Genomic DNA, 18,791 nt, shown 5'->3' on the forward strand with positions numbered 1-18,791 from the left:
TGTCCCCATGGTGTCAGTGCCACCCCCAACATTGTCCCCTCATTGTCCCCAGACCTGTCCCCTCCCTGTCCCCATGGTGCCACCTCACTGTCACCTGTGCCACCCCCTCCTGTCCCCAAGCTTGTCCCCACATTGTTCCCAGCCCTGTCCCCATGGTGTCAGTGCCACCCCCAGCATTGTCCCCTCGCTGTCCCCATGGTGCCACCTCACTGTCACCTGTGCCACCCCCTCCTGTCCCCAAGCCTGTCCCCACATTGTCCCCAGCCCTGTCCCCATGGTGCCAGTGCCACCCTGGACTGTCCCTTCACTGTCCCCTCGCTGTCCCCTCCCTGTCCCTGTGGTGTCACTTGTCCCCAGTGCCACCCCCAGCATTGTCCCCAGTGCCACCCCCTCCCTGTCCCCTCTCTGTCCCTGTGGTGTCACTTGTCCCCAGTGCCACCCCCAGCATTGTCCCCAGTGCCACCCCCTCGCTGTCCCCTCCCTGTCCCTCCCCTCCCTTAGCGCCACCCCCGCCCTTTACCCCTGTCCCCTCAGTGTCCCCTCAGTGTCCCCTCAGTGTCCCCTCCCTGTCCCCTCGCTGTCCCTCGCTGTCCCCAAGTGCCACCATGCTGTCCCCGCTGCTGACGGCCGTGCTGGCCCTGCTGGCGCTGTCGCTGCTGTCGCTGCTGTCGCGACATCGCGCGGTGGCCTCGGGGCTTCCCCCGGGTCCGCCCGCGCTGCCGCTGCTCGGGAACCTCCTGCAGATCTCGCCCTTCAGGACCTCCAGTCCCTGCTCAAGGTGCGGATTTGGGGAGAAATTCGGGGATTTTGGGAAATTTGGGAATTTGGGATTTTTGGGAATTTTTTTGGATTTTTTTGCGAATTTTTTAGGAATTTTTGGGGATTTTTCTGATTTTTTTGAGGTTTTTAAGGGGTGTAGGCGCCATTTTGGACCCCCTGTGAGACGATCCCGTCCCTGCTCAAGGTGCGGATTTGGGCGGAAATTCGAAATTCGGGGATTTGGGGATTTTCAGAATTTTCTGGATTTTTGGAATTTTTTGGATTTTTTTGCGAATTTTTTAGGAATTTTTGGGGCTTTTTCTGGTTTTTTTAAGGGTTTTTAAAGGGGTGTAGGGGCCATTTTGGACCCCCTGTGAGACGATCCCGTCCCTGCTCAAGGTGCGGATTTGGGGCGAAATTCGGGGATTTTGGGAAATTGGGAATTTGGGATTTTGGGGAATTTTTTTGGATTTTTTGGATTTTTTGGGATTTTTCCTGGATTTTTGGCAGTTTTTAAGGGTTTTTAGGGGCCATTTTAGACCCGTTCCCAACGCTCCAGTCCCGGCTCCAAGTGGGATTTGGAGTGAAATTTGGGGATTTTGGGAAATTTGGGAATTTGGATTTTCAGGAATTTTCTGGGATTTTTGGGAATTTTTTTGGATTTTTGGGATTTTTTTGGGATTTTTTCCGGGATTTTTTGGCGGTTTTTTAGGGATTTAGGGGTTATTTTAGACCCGTTCCCAACACTCCAGTCCCTGCTCAAGGTGCGGGTTTGGGCGAAATTCGGGGATTTTGGGAAATTTGAGAATTTGGGATTTTTGGAATTTTTTTGATTTTTTTGCGATTTTTTAGGAATTTTTTGCCCATTTTTTGGGATTTTTCCGGGTTTTTTAAGGGGGTGTAGGGGCCATTTTGGACCCCCTGTGAGACGATCCCGTCCCTGCTCAAGGTGGGATTTGGGGCGAAATCCGGGGATTTTGGGAATTTGGGAATTTGGGATATTTGGGAATTTTTTTGGATTTTTTTGGGATTTTTTCCGGGATTTTTTGGCGGTTTTTAGGGGTTTTAGGGGTTATTTTAGACCCATTCCCAACGCTCCAGTCGCTGCTCAAGGTGCGGAATTTGAGGCGGAAATTCGAAATTCGGGGATTTGGGGATTTTCAGGAATTTTCTGAGATTTTTGGGAATTTTTTGGATTTTTTTGGGATTTTTTTTGGATTTTTTTTGGATTTTTTCCGGGATTTTTGGCGGTTTTTAGGGTTTTTTAGGGCCATTTTAGACCCGTTCCCAACGCTCCAGTCCCGGCTCAAAGTGGGATTTGGGCGAAATTCGGGGATTTTGGGAAATTTGGAAATTTGGGATTTTTGGGAATTTTTTTGGGAAATTTGGGATTTTCTTGGATTTTTTGGGGGTTTTTTTAGGATTTTCATGGGATTTTTTGGGATTTTTTTTAGGATTTTAATGGGATTTTTTGGGCTTCTTTTTAGGATTTTAATGGGATTTTTTGGGCTTTTTTTTCTGGATTTTTTGGGGATTTTTATTGGATTTTTTTTGGATTTTTGGGCCTTTTTTTGGATTTTAATGGGATTTTTTGGGATTTTTTGGGCCATTTTTTTTGGATTTTAATGGGATTTTTTTGGGAATTTTTTTGATTTTTTTGCGATTTTTTTAGGAATTTTTTGCCGATTTTTTTGGCTTTTTCTGGGTTTTTAAGGGGGTGTCGGGGCCATTTTGGACCCCCTGTGAGACGATCCCGTCCCTGCTCAAGGTGCGGATTTGGGGAGAAATCCGGGGATTTTGGGAAAATCTGAGAATTTGGGATTTTTGGGATTTTTTTTTGGATTTTTTGGAATTTTTTCCGGGATTTTTGGCGGTTTTTAGGGGTTTTTAGGGGCCATTTTAGACCCGTTCCCAACGCTCCAGTCCCGGCTCAAAGTGGGATTGGGGTGAAATTCGGGATTTTGGGAAATTTGGAATTTGGGATTTTTGGGAATTTTTTTGAATTTTTTTTGCGATTTTTTTAGGATTTTTTTGCCCATTTTTTGGGCTTTTTCTGAGTTTTTTAAGGGATTTTTAAGGGGTGTAGGGGCCATTTTGGACCCCCTGTGAGACGATCCCGTCCCTGCTCAAGGTGCGGATTTGGGGCGGAAATTCGAAATTCGGGGATTTGGGGATTTTCTGGAATTTTCTGGGATTTTTGGAATTTTTTTGGATTTTTTTGGGAATTTTTTTGGATTTTTTCCGGGATTTTTTCCGGGATTTTTTGGCGGTTTTTAGGGGTTTTTAGGGGCCTATTTAGACCCGTTCCCAACGCTCCAGTCCCGGCTCAAAGTGGGATTTGGGCGAAATTCGGGGATTTTGGGAAATTTGGGAATTTGGGATTTTTGGGAATTTTTTTGGATTTTTTTTGAGAATTTTTTAGGAATTTTTTGCCGATTTTTTGGGCTTTTTCTGGGTTTTTTAAGGGGGTTTTTAGGGGCCATTTGGACCCCCTGTGAGACGATCCCGTCCCTGCTCAAGGTGCGGATTTGGGCGAAATTTGGGGATTTTGGGAAATTTGGGAATTGGGATTTTTGGGAATTTTTTGGTGATTTTTTTGGATTTTCTTGGGATTTTTTGGGGATTTTTTTTAGGATTTTAATGGGATTTTTTTGGCTTTTTTCTGGATTTTTTTGGGATTTTCATTGGATTTTTTGGAATTTTTTGGGCCTTTATTTTTGGATTTTAATGGGATTTTTTTGGAATTTTTTTGGGATTTTTTGCGAATTTTTAGGAATTTTTTGCCCATTTTTTGGGCTTTTTCTGGGTTTTTAAGGGGGTGTCGGGGCCATTTTGGACCCCCTGTGAGACAATCCCGTCCCTGCTCAAGGTGCGGATTTGGGCGAAATTCGGGGATTTTGGGAAATTTGGGAATTTGGGATTTTTGGGAATTTTTTTTGATTTTTGGGAATTTTTTTTGATTTTTTGGGGATTTTTTTTAGGATTTTAATGGGATTTTTGGGGCTTTTTTTAGGATTTTAATGGATTTTTTGGGCTTTTTTCTGGATTTTTTTGGATTTTCATTGGATTTTTTGGGATTTTTTGGGCCTTTTTTTTTGATTTTAATGGGATTTTTTTGGGAATTTTTTGGGATTTTTTGCGAATTTTTTAAGGAATTTTTTGGGCTTTTTCTGGGTTTTTGAGGGTTTTTTAAGGGGGTGTAGGTGCCATTTTGGACCCCCTGTGAGACGATCCCGTCCCTGCTCAAGGTGCGGATTTGGGGCGAAATTCGGGATTTTGGAAATTTGGGAATTTGGATTTTTGGGAATTTTTTTGGAATTTTTTTGGGATTTTTTCCGGGATTTTTTGGCGATTTTTTGGGTTTGTTCTGGGTTTTTTCAGGGTTTTTAAAGGGGGTGTAGGGGCCATTTTGGACCCCCTGTGAGACGATCCCGTCCCTGCTCAAGGTGCGGATTTGGGGCGGAAATTCGGGGATTTTGGGAAATTTGGGGATTTGGGATTTTTGGGAATTTTTTTGGATTTTTTGGGGTTTTCTTGGGATTTTTGGGGGATTTTTTTAGGATTTTAATGGATTTTTGGGCTTTTTTTCTGGATTTTTTTGGGGATTTTTATTGGATTTTTTGGATTTTTTGGGCCTTTTTTTTTTTGATTATAATGGGATTTTTTGGGATTTTCTTGGGATTTTTTGGGCTTTTTTTTTATTTTAATGGGATTTTTGGGGTGGGATTTTAATGGGATTTTTCCTGTTTAAATTGGATTTTTATGGGATTTTCATGGGATTTTTTGGGCTTTTTTTTGGATTTTAATGGGATTTTTTGGGGATTTTTTGGGAATTTTGATGGGATTTTTTGGGGATTTTCCTTGGATTTTTGGGCTTTTTTTTTTTTGGATTTTAATGGGATTTTTTGGGCTTTTTTTCTGGATTTTAATGGGATTTTTTGGGGATTTTTTTGGATTTTCCTGGGATTTTTTGGGCTTTTTTTTGGATTTTCATGGGATTTTGGGGGGGGGGGGGGATTTTAATGGATTTTTCCTGTTTAAATTGGATTTTTATGGGATTTTTCCAATATATTTCATGGGATTTTTGGGGTTTTTTTGGATTTTATTGGGATTTTTTGGGCTTTTTTTTTGGATTTTAATGGGATTGACATGGGATTTTTTGGGCTTTTTTTTTTGGATTTTAATGGGATTTTCATGGGATTTTTTGGGATTTTCTTGGGATTTTTTGGTGATTTTTTTGGATTTTAATGGGATTTTTTTGGCTTTTTTTCTGGATTTGGTGGGATTTTCATGAGATTTTTTTGGATTTTTCCAATGTATTTTATGGGATTTTAATGGATTTTAATGGGATTTTTTGGGGATTTTTTTGGATTTTCATGGGATTTTGTGGATTTGGCTCCATTTCGATGGGATTTCATGGGATTTTCATGGGATTTCTTTGGGATTTTTATGGGATTTTCATGGGATTTTTGTTTTTTTCTGGATTTTAATGGGATTTTAATGGGATTTTTCCTGTTTAAATTGGATTTTTATGGGATTTTTCTAATACATTTTATGGGATTTTCATGGATTTTTGGGCTTTTTTTTAGGATTTTAATGGATTTTTTGGCTTTTTTTCTGGATATTTTTGGATTTTCATTGGATATTTTTGGGCCTTTTTTTTGATTTTAATGGGATTTTCTTGGGATTTTTTGGGGGGATTTTAATGGGATTTTTCCAATATATTTTATGGGATTTTCCTGGGATTTTTTGGGCTTTTTTTTTTGGATTTTAATGGGATTTTTTGGGATTTTTTGGGATTTTCTTGGGATTTTTTTGGGCTTTTTTTTTTCTGGATTTTAATGGGATTTTTTGGGGAATTTTAATGGATTTTGCCTGCTTAAATTGGATTTTTATGAGATTTTCATGGATTTTTTGGGCTTTTTTTCTGATTTTAATGGGATTTTCATGGGATTTTTTGGAATTTTCTTGGGATTTTTCCAAAATATTTTATGGGATTTTAATGGGATTTTTTGGGCTTTTTTTTGGATTTAATGGGATTTTTGTGGGATTTTCATGGGATTTTCATGGGATTTTTTTGGGATTTTTTGGGATTTTTTGGGGACTTTTTGGGGATTTTCCTGGATTTTTTGGCCTTTTTTTTTGGATTTTAATGGGATTTTTTGGGGATTTTTTGGGATTTTTTGGGATTTTTTTTTTTATTTTAATGGGATTTTTGTGGGATTTTCATGGATTTGGCTCCATTTTGATGGGATTTTCATGGGATTTTCATGGGATTTAATGGGATTTTTTTTAGATTTTAATGGGATTTTTTGGGATTTTTTCGGCTTTTTTTTGGATTTTAATGGGATTTTTTTGGATTTTCATGGAATTTGAAAATGGGATTTTCACGGCTCCATTTTGATGGGATTTGGGTGAATTTTGTCCGATTTTGACGGGGTTTTTTTTGATTTTCACGGGATTTTTTGCTTATTTTAATGGGATTTTTTGTGATTTTCCCTTTCCCAGCTGAGCGAGCGCTTCGGCCCCGTGTTCACGGTCTGGCTGGGCTGGGCTTGGGGGGATTCTGATGGGATTTTAATGGGATTTTTGGGCTTTTTTTAGGATTTTAATGGGAATTCTTGGGCTTTTTTTAGGATTTTAATGGGATTTTTGGGGCTTTTTTTATTGGATTTTAATGGGATTTTTTGGGGATTTTTTGGGCCTTTTTTTTGGATTTTAACGGGATTTTTTTTGGATTTTCATGGGATTTTTTGGGGATTTTAATGGATTTTCATTGGATTTTTTGGGATTTTTTTGGGGCTTTTTTCGGATTTTAATGGGATTTTAATGGGATTTTTTTGGGATTTTTGGAGCTTTTTTTTATTTTAATGGGATTATTTTGGGGATTTTTGGGGGATTTTTTCGGCTTTTTTTTGGATTTTAATGGCATTTTTGTGGAATTTTCATGGGATTTGGCTCCATTTCGATGGGATTTTCATGGGATTTTAATGGGATTTTTTTGGGAATTTTTGGGGATTTTTTTGGCTTTTTTTTGCATTTTAATGGGATTTTTTGGGGATTTTTTGGGCTTTTTTTTTGGATTTAATGGGATTTTCATGGATTTTCATGGGATTTTTTGGGGATTTTCACGGCTCCATTTGGATGGGATTTGGGTGAATTTTGGCCGATTTTGACGGGGTTTTTTTTGATTTTCACGGGATTTTTTGCTTATTTTAATGGGATTTTTTGTAATTTTCCCCTCGCAGCTGAGCGAGCGCTACGGCCCCGTGTTCACGGTCTGGCTGGGCTGGGCTTGGGGGATTCTGATGGGATTTTCATGGGATTTTTTTTGGATTTTCTTGGGATTTTTTGGGATTTTTTTCTGGATTTTAATGGGATTGTCATGGGATTTTAATGGGATTTTCATGGGATTTTTGGGCTTTTTTCTGGATTTTAATGGGATTTTTTTGGGATTTTTTGATTTTTGGGGATTTTTTTGGGATTTTTGGGCCTTTTTTTTTTTATTTTTTGGGATTTTTTGGGGATTTTAATGGGATTTTCCTGGGATTTTTGGGCTTTTTTTTGGATTTTAATGGGATTTTTTTGGGATTTTCCTGGGATGTTTTGGGCTTTTTTTTTTGGATTTTCATGGGATTTTTTTGGGATTTTTATGGGATTTTCATGGGATTTTGGGGCTTTTTTTTTTGGATTTTAATGGGATTTTTGGGCTATTTTTCTGGATTTTAATGGGATTTTTTGGGGGATTTTTTGGCTTTTTTTGGATTTAATGGTATTTTCATGGGATTTTTGGGGGGATTTTAATGGGATTTTTCTGATATATTTTACGGGATTTTAATGGGATTTTTGGGCTTTTTTCTGGATTTTAATGGGATTTTCATGGATTTTTTGGGATTTAATGGGATTTTTGGGGATTTTTTGGGGATTTTCCTGGGATTTTTTGGCCTTGTTTTTTGGATTTTAATGGTATTTTTGGGCTTGGCTTTTTTTTTTGGATTTTCATGGGATTTCTTTATATTTTTTGGGGATTTTCCTGGGATTTTTTGGGCTTTTTTTTGGATTTTAATGGATTTTTGTGGGATTTTCATGGGATTTTGTGGATTTTCATGGGATTTGGCTCCATTTCGACGGGATTTTTATGGGATTTTCATGGGATTTTTTGGGGGATTTTCATGGGATTTTAAAGGAATTTGAAAATGGGATTTTCATGGCTCCATTTGGATGGGATTTGGCTGAATTTTGTCCGATTTTGACGGGGTTTTTTTGATTTTCACGCATTTTTGGTTATTTTAATGGAATTTTCCTCCCTTCTGTCCCTCCCAGCTGAGCGAGCGCTACGGCCCCGTGTTCACGGTCTGGCTGGGCTGGGCTTGGGGGGATTTTAATGGGATTTTCATGGGGAGTTTTTTGGCTTTTTTTTTTTAGGATTTTATGGGATTTTTTGGGCTTTTTTCCTGGATTTTTTTGGGATTTTTGGGGATTTTTTGGGATTTTTTGGGATTTTTTTTGGATTTTAATGGGATTTTTTGGGATTTTTTGGGGATTTTCTTGGGATTTTTTGGGCTTTTTTTTGGATTTTAATGGGATTTTTGTGGGATTTTTTGGGGATTTTTTGGGGATTTTCTTGGGATTTTTTGGGCTTCTTTTTGGATTTAAATCGGATTTTCATGGGATTTTTTGGGGATTTTTTTGGGCTTTTTTTCTGGATTTTAATGGGATTTTTTGTGGGATTTTCATGGATTTTAATGGGATTTTTTGGGGATTTTTTTGGCTTTTTTTTGGGATTTTCATGGATTTTTTGGGGATTTTTTCGGCTTTTTTTTGGATTTTAATGGGATTTTTTTGGGATTTTCATGGGATTTGAAAATGGGATTTTCACGGCTCCATTTGGATGGATTTGGGTGAATTTTGATGGGATTTGGGTGAATTTTGTCCGATTTTGACGGGGTTTTTTTTGATTTTCACGGGATTTTTGCTTATTTTCATGGGATTTTTTGTGATTTTCCCCTCCCAGCTGAGCGAGCGCTCCGGCCCCGTGTTCACGGTCTGGCTGGGCTGGGCTTGGGGGATTCTGATGGGATTTTCATGGGATTTTTTGGGATTTTTTTTTAGCATTTTAATGGGATTTTTTGGGCTTTTTTTGGATTTTATGGGATTTTTTAAATATATTTTATGGGATTTTCATGGGATTTTTTGGGCTTTTTTTTTTGGATTTTAATGAGATTTTTTGGGGATTTTTTTGGGATTTTTTGGGGATTTTCTTGGGATTTTTTGGGCTTTTTTTTGATTTTAATGGATTTTTTTTTTGATTTTTTGGGATTTTCTTGGATTTTTTGGGCTTTTTTTTTGATTTTCATGGATTTTTTTGTATTTTCCTGGGATTTTTTGGGGTTTTTTTTGGATTTTAATGGATTTTTTGGGGATTTTTTTGGGATTTTCCTTGATTTTCATGGGATTTTTGGGGATTTTCATGGGATTTTTTGGGCTTTTTTTGGATTTTAATGGGATTTTTTTTGGCTTTCTTTTTGGATTTTAATGGATTTTTGGGGGGATTTTCATGGCTCCTTTTCTATGGATTTTTTTATTTTGATTTGATGGGATTTGGGTGAATTTTGATGGATTTGGGTGAATTTTGTCCGATTTTGACGGGGTTTTTTTTGTTTTTCACGGGATTTTTTGCGATTTTCCCTTTCCAGCTGAGCGAGCGCTACGGCCCCGTGTTCACGGTCTGGCTGGGCTGGGCTTGGGGGATTCTGATGGGATTTCTTGGGATCTTTTTTAGGATTTTAATGGGATTTTTTGGGCTTTTTTTCTGGATTTTTGGGCTATTTTTTTAGGATTTTAATGGGATTTTTTGGGCTTTTTTTCTGGATTTTAATGGGATTTTATGGGGGTTTTTTTGGATTTTCATGGGATTTTTTGGGATTTTTGGGGATTTTCTTGGGATTTTTTGGGCTTTTTTGTGCTTTTTTTCTTTTTTTTTTATTTTAATGGGATTTTTTGGGGGGATTTTAATGGATTTTTCCAATATATTTTATGGATTTTCATGGGATGTTTTGGCTTTTTTTTGGATTTTCCTGGGATTTTTGGGGGATTTTTTGGGGGGTTTTTTGGGGGATTTTCATGGCTCCATTTCGATGGATTTTCATGGGATTTTCATGGATTTTTTGGGGATTTTTGATGGGATTTTGATGGGATTTGAAAACGGGATTTTTTTATTTTGCTTTGGATGGGATTTGGGTGAATTTTGTCCGATTTTGACGGGGTTTTTTTTGATTTTCACGGCATTTTTGGGTGATTTTAATGGAATTTTCATCCCTTCTGTCCCTCCCAAGCTGAGCGAGCGCTACGGCCCCGTGTTCACGGTCTGGCCGGGCTGGGCTTGGGGGGATTCTGATGGATTTTGATGGGATTTTTTGGGATTTTCTTGGGATTTTTTGGGCTTTTTTTTGGATTTTAATGGGATTTTTTTGGGCTTTTTTTTTGGATGTTCATGGGATTGTCATGGATTTTCATGGGATTTTCTTGGGATTTTTTGGCCTTTTTTTGTGCTTTTTTTTTTTATTTTAATGGGATTTTTTGGGGGGGATTTTAATGGGATTTTTCCAATATATTTTATGGATTTTCATGGGATTTTTGGGCTTTTTTTTTTTTTTTGGATTTTAATGGGATTTTTTGGGATTTTTGGGGATTTTCCTGGATTTTTGGGGGTTTTTTGGGGGTTTTTTGGGGATTTTCATGGCTCCATTTCGATGGGATTTTTTTATTTTGATTTTGATGGGATTTGGGTGAATTTCATCCGATTTTGACGTTTTTTTTTTTAATTTTCATGGGATTTTTTTGGCTTTTTTTTTTTTGGATTTTATTGAGATTTTTTGGGATTTTTTGGGATTTTTTGGGGGATTTTCATGGGATTTGGCTCCATTTCGATGGTTTTTTTTTTAATTTCGATGGGATTTTTTGGTTTTGATTTCAATGGGATTTGGGTGAATTTTGTCCGATTTTGACGGGTTTTTTTTGATTTCCACGGGATTTTTGGGTGATTTTAATGGGATTTTCATCCCTTCTGTCCCTCCCAGCTGAGCGAGCGCTACAGCCCCGTGTTCACGGTCTGGCTGGGCTGGGCTTGGGGGGATTCTGATGGGATTTTAATGGGATTTTTTGGGCATATTTTAGGATTTTAATGGGATTTTTGGGGCTTTTTTTCTGGATTTTAATGGGATTTTTTGGGGATTTTTTTGGGATTTTTTGGGCTTTTTTTCTGGATTTAATGGATTTTTTGGGGATTTTTTGGGATTTCCCTGGGATTTTTTGGGGGAATTTTAATGGGATTTTTCCTGTTTAAGTTGGATTTTTATGGGATTTTTCTGATATATTATACGGGATTTTAATGGGATTTTTTGGCTTTTTTTTGGATTTTAATGGGATTTTTTTGGGCTTGGCTTTTTTTTTCTTGGATTTTCATGGGATTTCTTTTTTATTTTTTGGGGATTTTCCTGGGATTTTTTGGGCTTTTTTTTTTATTTTTATGGGATTTTTTGGTATTTTCATGGGATTTCATGGGATTGAAATGGGTTTTTCACGGCTCCATTTGGATGGATTTGGGTGAATTTAGTCGATTTTGACGGGTTTTTTTTGTTTTTCACGGCATTTTTTGGTGATTTTGATGGAATATTGCTTCCTTCTGTCCCTCCCAGCTGAGCGAGCGCTACGGCCCCGTGTTCACGGTGTGGCTGGGCTGGCTTGGGGGGATTTTAATGGGATTTTCATGGGATTTTTTTGGATTTTCTTGGGATTTTTGGGCTTTTCTTTTTGGATTTTCATGGGATTTTTTGGGCTTTTTTTCCTGGATTTTTTCGGGATTTTTTGGGCTTTTTTTTGGATTTTATGGGATTTTTTGGGAATTTTTTTTGGCTTTTTTTTTTATTTTAATGGGATTTTTGTGGGATTTTCATGGGATTTGGCTCCATTTCGATTGGATTTAATGGGATTTTTTTAGGATTTTCATGGGATTTTTTTGGGGATTTTCATGGGATTTTTTGGGGGATTTTCACGGCTCCATTTGGATGGGATTTGGGTGAATTTTGTCCGATTTTGACGGGGTTTTTTTTTGATTTTCACTGCATTTTTGATGGGATTTTCATTCCTTCTGTCCCTTTCCCAGCTGAGCGAGCGCTACGGCCCCGTGTTCACGGTCTGGCTGGGCTGGGCTTGGGGGGATTCTGATGGGATTTTCATGGGATTTTTTTTGGATTTTCTTGGGATTTTTTGGAGATTTTTTCTGGATTTTAATGGGATTGTCATGGGATTTTAATGGGATTTTCATGGGATTTTTTTGGCTTTTTTCTGGATTTTAATGGGATTTTTTTGGGATTTTTTGGGGATTTTTTTGGGATTTTTGGGCCTTTTTTTTTTTTTATTTTTATGGGATTTTTTTTGGGATTTTTTTGGGATTTTCCTGGGATTTTTTTTGGGATTTTTTTTGGATTTTCATGGATTTTTGGGGATTTTGGGGGATTTTTTTCGGCTTTTTTTTTGGATTTTAATGGGATTTTTGTGGATTTACAATGGGATTTTAATGGGATTTTTTTCTGGATTTTTGATGGGATTTTTTGGGGGATTTCCATGGGATTTGAAAATGGATTTTCACGGCTCCATTTGGATGGGATTTGGGTGAATTTTGTCCGATTTTGACGGGGTTTTTTTTTGATTTTCACGGCATTTTTGGTTATTTTAATGGAATTTTCATCCCTTCTGTCCCTCCCAGCTGAGCGAGCGCTACGGCCCCGTGTTCACGGTGTAGCTGGGCTGGGCTTGGGGGGATTCTGATGGATTTTCATGGGATTTTTTGGGCTTTTTTTTTAGGATTTTAATGGCATTTTTTGGGCTTTTTTTTTGTATTTTAATGGGATTTTTTTTGGATTTTCATGGGATTTTAATGGGATTTTCATGGGATTTTTGGGGGATTTTAATGTGATTTTTTGGGCTTTTTTCTGGATTTTAGTGGGATTTTTGGGGCTTTCTTTTTGGATTTTAATGGGATTTTTTGGGATTTTCATGGCTCCATTTCAATGGGATTTTTTAATTTTGATTTTGATGGGATTTGGGTCAATTTCAATGGGATTTGGGTGAATTTTGTCCGATTTTGACGGGGTTTTTTTTGTTTTTCACGGCATTTTTTGCTGATTTTAATGGGATTTTTTGTGATTTTCCCCCTCCCAGCTGAGCGAGCGCTACGGCCCCGTGTTCACGGTCTGGCTGGGCTCGCGGCCGGTGCTGGTGCTGCGCGGGACCGAGGCCGTGCGCGAGGCGCTCGTGGGCAGCCCCGAGGTGTTCGCGGGCCGGGGGCGCCTGCCCACCATCGAGAGCACCTTCCGGGATACGGTGAGGGCAGAAAAACCCCAAAAATCCACCCAAAAACACCTCAAAACTACCCCAAAATCACCCAAAATAGATCAAAATTGTCTCAAAATTTGCCCTGAAAAGTCACCCAAAATCACTCAAAATCACCCCAAAATTATCCCAAAAATTGCCTGAAAAATCACCCCAAAATTCCTCAAACCACCCCAAAACTATCTCTAAAATAGTTCTGAAAAACCACCCCAAAACACCCCAAAATCACCCTGAAATCAGCCCAAAGTTATCCCAAAAATTGCCCCAAAATAGCCCAAAATTATCCTAAAAAATTGTCCTGAAAAATCACCCCAAAATCACCCAAAAACACCACAAAACCACCCCAAAATCCACCCAAAATAGATCAAAATTATCTCAAAATTTGCCCTGAAAAATCACCCCAAAATCACCTCAAAATCACCCCAAAATACCCCAAAATTATCCAAAATTGCCCCAAAATAGACCAAAATTATCCCAAAAATTGTCCTGAAAAACCACCCCAAAACCACCCAAAAACACCTCAAAACTACCCCAAAATCAGCTCAAAAAAGACCAAATATCTCAAAATTTGCACTGAAAACCCACCCCAAAATCACCTCACAACCACCCCAAAATCACTCCAAAATCCACCCAAAATTATCCCAAAACCATCCAAAAACAACCCAAAATCCACCCAAAATTATCCCAAAACCATCCCAAAAACAGCACAAAATAGCTCAGAGTTATCCAAAAAATTGCCATGAAATATCACTGAAAAACAACCCAAAATCAGCCAAAATCACCTCAAAATCACCCCAAAATCACCCAAAAATCACCCCAAAATAACCTCAAAATCACCCCAAAATCAGCCCAAAATCACCCCAAAATCACCCCAAAATCACCCCAAAATCACTCCAAAATCAGCCCAAAATCTCCCCAAAACAATCCAAAAATCACCCCAAAATAGGTCAAAATTATCCTAAAAATTGCCCTGAAAACCACCCCAAAATCACCCCAAACCACCCCAAAATCCACCCAAAATAGATCAAAATAATCCCAAAAATTTGCCCTGAAAAACCAGCCCAAAATCACCCAAAACCACCCCAAAATCACCCCAAAATCCACCTGAAATTATCCTGAAACCATTCCAAAAACAACCCTAAAATAGCTCAAAGTTATCCCAAAAAATTGCCATGAAATATCACCGCAAAAACAAGCCAAAAATCACCCCAAAATCACCTCAAAATCTCCCCAAAATCACCCCAAAATCACCTCAAAATCAACCCAAAAACCACCCCAAAATCACCTCAAAATCAACCCAAAAATCACCCCAAATCACCTCAAAATCTCCCCAAAATCACCCCAAAACAACCCAAAAATCACCCCAAAATCACCCCAAAATCACCTCAAAATCTCCCCAAAATAACCCAAAACAATCCAAAAATCAGCCCAAAATAGATCAAAATTATCCTAAAAAATTGCCCCGAAAAACCACCCCAAAATCACCTCAAAACCACCCCAAAATCACCCCAAAATCACCCCAAAATAGATCAAAAATTATCTCAAAATTTGCCCTGAAAAATCACCCCAAAAAAGCCCAAAATAGTCCAAAATTATCTCAAAAATTGCCCTGAAAAACCACTTCAAATCAACCCAAAACCACCCCAAAAAAGACCAAAATATCTCAAAAATTGCACTGAAAAGTCACCCCAAAATCACCCAAAATCACCTCAAAACCACCCCCAAATAGACCAAAATTATCCCAAATTTGCCCTGAAGAACCACCCCAAAATCACTCAAAATCACCCCAAAATCACCCCAAAAAAGACCAAAATTATCCTAAAAAATTGTCCTGAAAAGTCACCCCAACCACCCCAAAACCACCCCAAAATCCACCCGAAATTATCCCAAAACCATCCCAAAAACAACCCAAAATCCACCCAAAGTTATCCTGGAACCAGCCAAAAACAGCCACAAAATAGCTCAGAGTTACACGAAAAAATTGCCATGAAAAACCAGCCCAAACCAACCCAAAAATCAGCCCAAAATCACCTCAAAATCACCCAAAATAGACCAAAATTATCCCAAAAATTGCCCTGAAAAACAACCCCAAAATCACCCAAAAACACCTCAAAACCACCCCAAAATCAGCCCAAAATAGATCAAAATTTGCCCTGAAAAATCACCCCAAAAAAGCCCAAAATAGACCAAAATTATCCCAAAAACTGCCCTGAAAAATCACTCCAAAAAAGCTCAAAATAGTCCAAAATTATCTCAAAAATTACCCAGAAAAAGCATCCAAAATCACCCAAAATCACCTCAAAATCACCCCAAAATAGATCAAAATTATCCTAAAAAATTGTCCTGAAAAACCACCCCAAAATCACCCAAAACCACCTCAAAATCAGCCCTAAATAGATCAAAATTATCCCAAAAATTGCCCTGAAAAATCACTCCAAATCAACCCAAAATCACCCCAAAATCAGCCCAAAATAGATCAAAATTATCCTGAAAATTTGCCCTGAAAAATCACCAAAATCACCCAAAATAGACCAAAATTATCCTAAAAAATTGTCCTGAAAAATCACCCCAAAATCACCCAAAACCACCTCAAAATCACCCAAAAAAGACCAAAATATCTCAAAATTTGCCCTGAAAAACCACCCCCAAAACACCCAAAAACACCTCAAAACCACCCCAAAATCAGCCCAAAATAGATCAAAATCATCTCAAAATTTGCCCTGAAAAATCACCCCAAAAAAGCCCAAAATATTCCAAAATTATCTCAAAAATTACCCAGAAAAGCACCCCAAATCACCCAAAAACACCTCAAAATCACCCCAAAAAAGACCAAAATATCTCAAAAATTGCACTGAAAAACCACCCCAAAATCACCCAAAATCACCCCAAAAATAGACCAAAATCACCCCAAAATAGATCAAAATTATCTTAAAAATTGTCCTGAAAAACCACCCCAAAATCACCCAAAAACACCTCAAAATCACCCCCAAAAAAGACCAAAATATCTCAAATTTGCCCTGAAGTCACCCCAAAATCGCCCCAAAATTGACCAAAATTATCCAAAATAGTCCAAAATTATCTCAAAAATTGCCCTGAAAATCACCCAAAATCAACCCAAAACACCCCAAAATCACCCCAAAAAAGACCAAAATATCTCAAAAATTGCCCTGAAAAACTACCCCAAAATCACCCAAAATCACCCCAAAATACCCCAAATCACCTTCAAATCACCCCAAAATTATCTCAAAAATAGTTCGGAAAAACCACCCCAAACCAGCCCAAAATCACCCTGAAATCGACCAAAATTATCCCAAAAATTGCCCAAAAAATCACCCAAAAACTGCCAAAATCATCAAAATCACCCCAAAATTATCCTAAAACCATCCAAAGAAATTTTCCCCATTTCCCATTAATTTTCCCTATTTTTCCCCATCTTCCATTGATTTAAATCCCATTTTTTCCCATTAATTTCCCATTTCCACTGGATTTTTCCCCATTTTCCCCCATCTTCCATTGATTTAAATCCCATTTTTTCCCAGTGAATTTTCCCCATTTCCCAAGGCATTTTTCTCCATTTTTCCCATTGATTTAAATCCCAATTTTTTCTTATCGGTTTTCCCATTTCCCAATGGATTTTCTCCATTTTTTTCCCATTTCCCAATGGATTTTTCTTCCATTTTTTCCCCATTTTAAACCCCATTTTTCCATTAATTTTCCCCATTTCCCAACGGATTTTTCTCCCATTTTTTCCCATTTCCCATCCATTTAAATCCCATTTTTCCCATTGATTTTCCCCATTTCTCATTGGATTTTTGCCCATTTTTTCCATTTTCCACTGATTTTTCCCCATTTCCAGCAGATTTTCCTCCATTTTTTTCCACAATTCCCACTGGATTTTTCCCATTTCCCAATGGATTTTTCACTCATTTTTTCCCAATTTCCATTGATTTAAATCCTATTTTTTTCCGAATTTCCAATGGATTTTCCTCCTATTTTTTCCCATTTCCCATCCATTTAAACCCCATTTTTCCCATTAATTTTCCCCCATTTCCCAATGGATTTTCCTCCCGTTTTTTCCCCATTTCCCACCAATTTTTCCCCATTTCCCAATGGATTTTTCTCCATTATTTTTCCCCATTTCCCAACGGATTTTTCCCATTTTTCCCCATTTTCCATCCATTTAAACCCCATTTTTTTCCCATTAATTTTCCCCATTTTCCATGGATTTTCTCCCAATTTTTCCCTTTTTCCAATGAATTTTTCCCATTTCCCAATGGATTTTTCCCCAGTTTCCCCATCTTCCATTGATTTAAATCCATTTTTTTCCAGTGAATTTTCCTCATTTCCCAATGGATTTTGTCCCATTTTTTACCATTTCCCAATGGATTTTCCTCCATTTTTCCCCCATTTCCTCTTGAATTTTCTCCCATTTTCCCCATTTCCCAACGGATTTTTCTCCCATTTTTCCCCAATTTCCATCCATTTAAACCCCATTTTTTCCCATTAATTTTCCCATTTCCCACTGGTTTTTCCCCATTTCCCAACGCATTTTTCTCCATTTTCTGTCAATTTAAACCCCATTTTTTCCCATTAATTTTCCCATTTCCCAACGGATTTTTCTCCATTTTTTCCCCATTTCTCAATGGATTTTTCCCCCTATTTTTTCCCCATTTAAACCCCAATTTTTCCCACTGGTTTTCCCAATTTCTGGGATTTCTCCCCAAATCCAGGTGTGGTTTTTGCTGACGGCGAGCGCTGGCGGCAGCTCCGTCGCTTTTCCTGATGGATTTTTCCCATTTCCCAACGGATTTTTCTCCCTCTTTTCCCATTTCCCATCATTTAAATCCCATTTTTCCCCATTAATTTTCCCATTTCCCAATGATTTTTTCCCCAGTTTTTTCCCCATTTCCCAACGGATTTTTCTCCATTATTTTTCCCGATTTCCAATGGATTTTTCCCCCGTTTTTCCCCATTTCCCACCAATTTTTCCCCATTTCCCAATGGATTTTTCTCCTGTTTTTTCCCATTTCCCATTGGATTTTTCTCCCGTTTTTCTCCCATTTCCCATCCATTTAAACCCCATTATTCCCCATTAATTTTCCCATTTCCCAATGGATTTTTCTCCCATTTTTCTGTCCATTTAAACCCCATTTTTTCCCATTAATTTTCCCCATTTCCCAATGGATTTTCCCCATTTCCCAACGCATTTTTCTCCCATTTTCTGTCCATTTAAACCCATTTTTTCCATTAATTTTCCCCATTTCCCACTGGTTTTTCCCCATTTCCCAACGGATTTTTCCCCCTATTTTTTCCATTTTAAACCCCAATTTTTCCCATTAATTTCCCCATTTCCCATTGGATTTTTCTCCCATTTTCTGTCCATTTAAACCCCATTTTTCCCCATTAATTTTCCCCATTTTCCATGGATTTTTCCCCAGTTTTTTTCCCATTTCCCAACGGATTTTTCTCCATTTTTTCCCCAATTTTCTGGGATTTCTCCCCAAATCCAGGCGTGGTTTTTGCCGATGGCGAGCGCTGGCGGCAGCTCCGTCGCTTTTCCTGATGGATTTTCCTCCATTTTTCCCCATTTCCCATTCATTTAAACCCCATTTTTTCTGATTAATTTTCCCATTTCCCAA

General features: G+C 38.2%; 1 protein-coding gene across 1 annotated transcript; it reads left to right on the forward strand.

Moving 5' to 3' along the window:
* Positions 1-525: 525 nt before the first annotated feature.
* LOC141727358 (cytochrome P450 2B10-like) lies at positions 526-17,935 on the forward strand. The gene is made up of 4 exons (XM_074533864.1): positions 526-760; positions 1,854-1,872; positions 12,982-13,222; positions 17,883-17,935. Exons 1-4 carry the CDS (start codon positions 606-608, stop codon positions 17,933-17,935), a joined length of 468 nt encoding a protein of 155 aa, XP_074389965.1. The 5' UTR covers positions 526-605.
* The last annotated feature ends 856 nt before the right edge of the window (positions 17,936-18,791 follow it).

Source organism: Zonotrichia albicollis, unplaced genomic scaffold (genome assembly GCF_047830755.1).
Source record: "Zonotrichia albicollis isolate bZonAlb1 unplaced genomic scaffold, bZonAlb1.hap1 Scaffold_117, whole genome shotgun sequence".
In the NCBI taxonomy this organism is placed as follows: domain Eukaryota; kingdom Metazoa; phylum Chordata; class Aves; order Passeriformes; family Passerellidae; genus Zonotrichia; species Zonotrichia albicollis.